The sequence below is a fragment of the Sorghum bicolor genome, chromosome 3 (genome assembly GCF_000003195.3).
Source record: "Sorghum bicolor cultivar BTx623 chromosome 3, Sorghum_bicolor_NCBIv3, whole genome shotgun sequence".
NCBI lineage: Eukaryota > Viridiplantae > Streptophyta > Magnoliopsida > Poales > Poaceae > Sorghum > Sorghum bicolor.
The window spans coordinates 49630101-49633337 of NC_012872.2; the positions used below are offsets into that span (position 1 = coordinate 49630101).

The window sequence follows — 3237 nt, forward strand, 5'->3', positions numbered from 1 at the left end:
ACAGGCAAACTGTATAATTAGTTTTTATTTTTATCTATATTTAATGTTTTATATATCCTCAAGATTCGATATGATGAGAAATCTTGAAAAGTTTTTAATTTTGGGGTGAACTAAACAAGACCTTGATCTATTTTCTTTCCTTGCAGAGTCTTAGGCCCTCTTTAGTTCCCCACCTAAAAAATTTTGATCCATCTCATCGAATCTTTGGACATATGCATTGAACATTAAATATAGATAAAAAAATAAACTAATTACATAGTTTGGTTAAAAATCATAAGACAAATCTTTTAAGCCCACTTAGTCCATAATTAGGCTTAAGTGTTACACCCACATGTGCTAATGACAGATTAATTATGCTTAATAAATTTGTCTTACAGTTTCCAAATGAGTTATATAATTTATTTTTTATTAGTTTCTAAAACCTCTCCCGACATCTTTTCAACACTAACACTCAAAAAGTTTTTGATATCCAATCTAAAAAAGCGTTACACCCGGGCCTTGTTTAGTTTCGAAAAGTAAAAATTTTTCGGCACTATAGCACTTTCGTTTATTTGTGACAAATATTATTCAATTATGGACTAACTAGGATCAAAAGATTCGTCTCGTGATTTCCAGCTAAACTGTATAATTAGTTTTTGTTTTCGTCTATATTTAATGTTTTATGTATGTGCCACAAGATTCGATGTGATGGAGAATCTTAAAAACTTTTTGTTTTTCAGGTAAACTAAACAAGGCCCCGAAAGGTTGATTGCCATGTGCTAACTTGAAGACAACATCCGTCAACCACCAACTATTCAACTTTGACGGAACGTGCCCATGTGGGCATCGCCCGCTGCCCCTCACATCAGCCGTGACGACGGCATCACAGATGGCCGGTTTGCATTTTATTTTGGAAGTTTATAAACAACGACAAATACCAATTTAATTATATAAAACCTTTGAAGATGCTTTTAGGCCTTGTTCAGTTCTTAGAAAAATTTTTCCATCACATCGAATCTCACGGCACAAGCATTAAGCACTAAATATAGATTAAAAATAACTAATTACATAGTTTGTTTGTAATTTATGAGACGAATCTTTTAAATCTAATTAGTCTATGATTGAACAATAATTACCAAATACAAACAAAAGTATTACAATTCACAAAACCAAAAATTTTCGCCAAGCCTTGTTCAGTTGGAATTTTTTTTACTTTAGCTAATACTGTATAATAGTTTTTGTTTCTACTATTTGGTAATTATTGTCCAATCACAAATTAAAAGACTTAAAAAATTTGTCTCATAAATTATAAATAAAATATACAATTAGTTATTTATTTTATCTATATTTAATGTTTCATGTATGCGTCTAAAGATTTGATGTAATAGAAATTTTTTTTAACAAAAAATTGAAAACTAAACGAGACCTTAAGAGAAGCTACCTCTTTTCTATCTTATCACTAGAGAAGAGAAGACCCAACCAAAAAGCCATCAGCCCATCAACACCATGTCGACGCCCGCGCTTGCGACGGCTGCCGAGGGAGCGACGCGCATCATCCTGGTGCACGGCACGGGCCATGGCGGGTGGTGCTGGTACCGGGTCGCCACGCTGCTCCGCGCCGCGGGACACCGCGTGGACGCGCCGGACATGGCGGCGTCTGGCATCGACTCGCGGCAGCTCCGCGACGTGCCCACCTTCGAGGACTACACGCGGCCGCTGCTCGACGCGCTCCGGGCGCTCCTGCCGGGAGAGAAGGCGGTCCTGGTCGGCCACAGCTTCGGCGGCATGAACATCGCGCTCGCCGCGGAGATGTTCCCGGAGAAAGTGGCTGCCGCCGTGTTTGTCACCGCGTTCCTGCCGGACTGCACCAACCCACGCTCGCACGTCATCGAGAAGGTACGCCGGTCTACGCTTCTTGCCGTTGGTCGTTGAGATATAGCTAACGTGACCTGCTGCTGCTGACATGAATGCATGGTTCCGTGCTCTCCCCTATTATCCCGGCCGTCTCCGTCTCCCTCGAAGGTTATCGGGTCAGACTGGATGGACACCGTCACGGATGCAGAGCACGTCCCACCCTCGGTGTTCCTGGGGCCTGAATTCCTACGCCACAAGCTCTACCAGCTGAGCCCACCGGAGGTATGCAAATCTGCTGATTGAATCGTGTCATGAATCAGAAATTCTAACCAGTTATCGGTTGTTGATCTCGGCAGAACTACACGCTGTCCCAGAGCCTGGCCCGGGTGAGCTCCTTCTACGTGCCAGACCTGCAGAGCCAGACGCCGTTCAGCGAGTCCAGGTACGGCGCCGTGAGGAAGGTGTACGTGGTCTGCAAGCACGACCTGGCCATAACCGAGGCGTACCAGCACACGATGATCGCCGGCTGCCCCGTGGAGGAGGTGAGGGAGATCGCCGCCGCCGACCACATGCCCATGTTCTCCACACCGGCTGAGCTCGCTGGGCACCTCGCCCACGTCGCCAACAAGTACGCTTGATACCAAGGTTTTCGTCACAAATGTAAACCCGGGCGAAAATGGAAACCTACTCCAGTCATACTTCATACTTCGGGGTTCGGAGGCCGTCTTCTAAAGATTGCTTGGAACTTCCAACTGTGCACATGTAATAAGTTAGAAAATCAGCCTCCAATAAAGTTTCTTTACTAAACTTCGGTCCTTTTCCACACGACCACACCATGAAAATTTCACCGAGACTAAAACCTCTTTCGGTCAATTTATAAAATTAATTATTACACCCTTGTATAGAAATTAAAAGTCATTTACACCCTCCAAAACACAATTTTGACCTCTTATTTTTATAAAAAATATTTAGGAAAAAATGATATATGTATATTTTTATGAAAGTATTTTTCAAGACAATCTATTCATATAATTTTCACATTTACAAATTCAACAATTTTAAAAGTTATTGGCGATTTATATCCCTAATGTTTGACCCAAACCTTATCCAAAATGACTTCTAAATCCTATACGGAAGGAGTATGTTGCCGCGAGCTGGACATTACTGTTGGTATAGGATTTGATTTTAGTTATTTATGTTTTGATGCTAAGGGCTTGTTTGGTTCCTCTTGCTAAATTTTGGCCAACTAAACTTTAGTCACTTTAATAGAAGTTCCAAACACATCGACTAAAAGAGAGCTTAAATAGTTTAGTCTCATTACTCACTCAAGAGTAGCTAAAATAATTTTATTTGACTACAATTTAGCAAGGAGAACCAAACAAAACCTTTGGTACAGAGGAACGA

The 3237-nt window shown here is 41.4% G+C and overlaps 1 protein-coding gene across 1 annotated transcript; it reads left to right on the top strand.

Moving 5' to 3' along the window:
• On the top strand, nt 1440-2640 carry LOC8074999 (methylesterase 7). The gene is made up of 3 exons (XM_002455726.2): nt 1440-1875; nt 2002-2115; nt 2190-2640. The coding sequence occupies exons 1-3, from the start codon at nt 1486-1488 to the stop codon at nt 2469-2471; spliced, it is 786 nt and encodes a 261-aa protein (XP_002455771.1). The 5' UTR covers nt 1440-1485; the 3' UTR covers nt 2472-2640.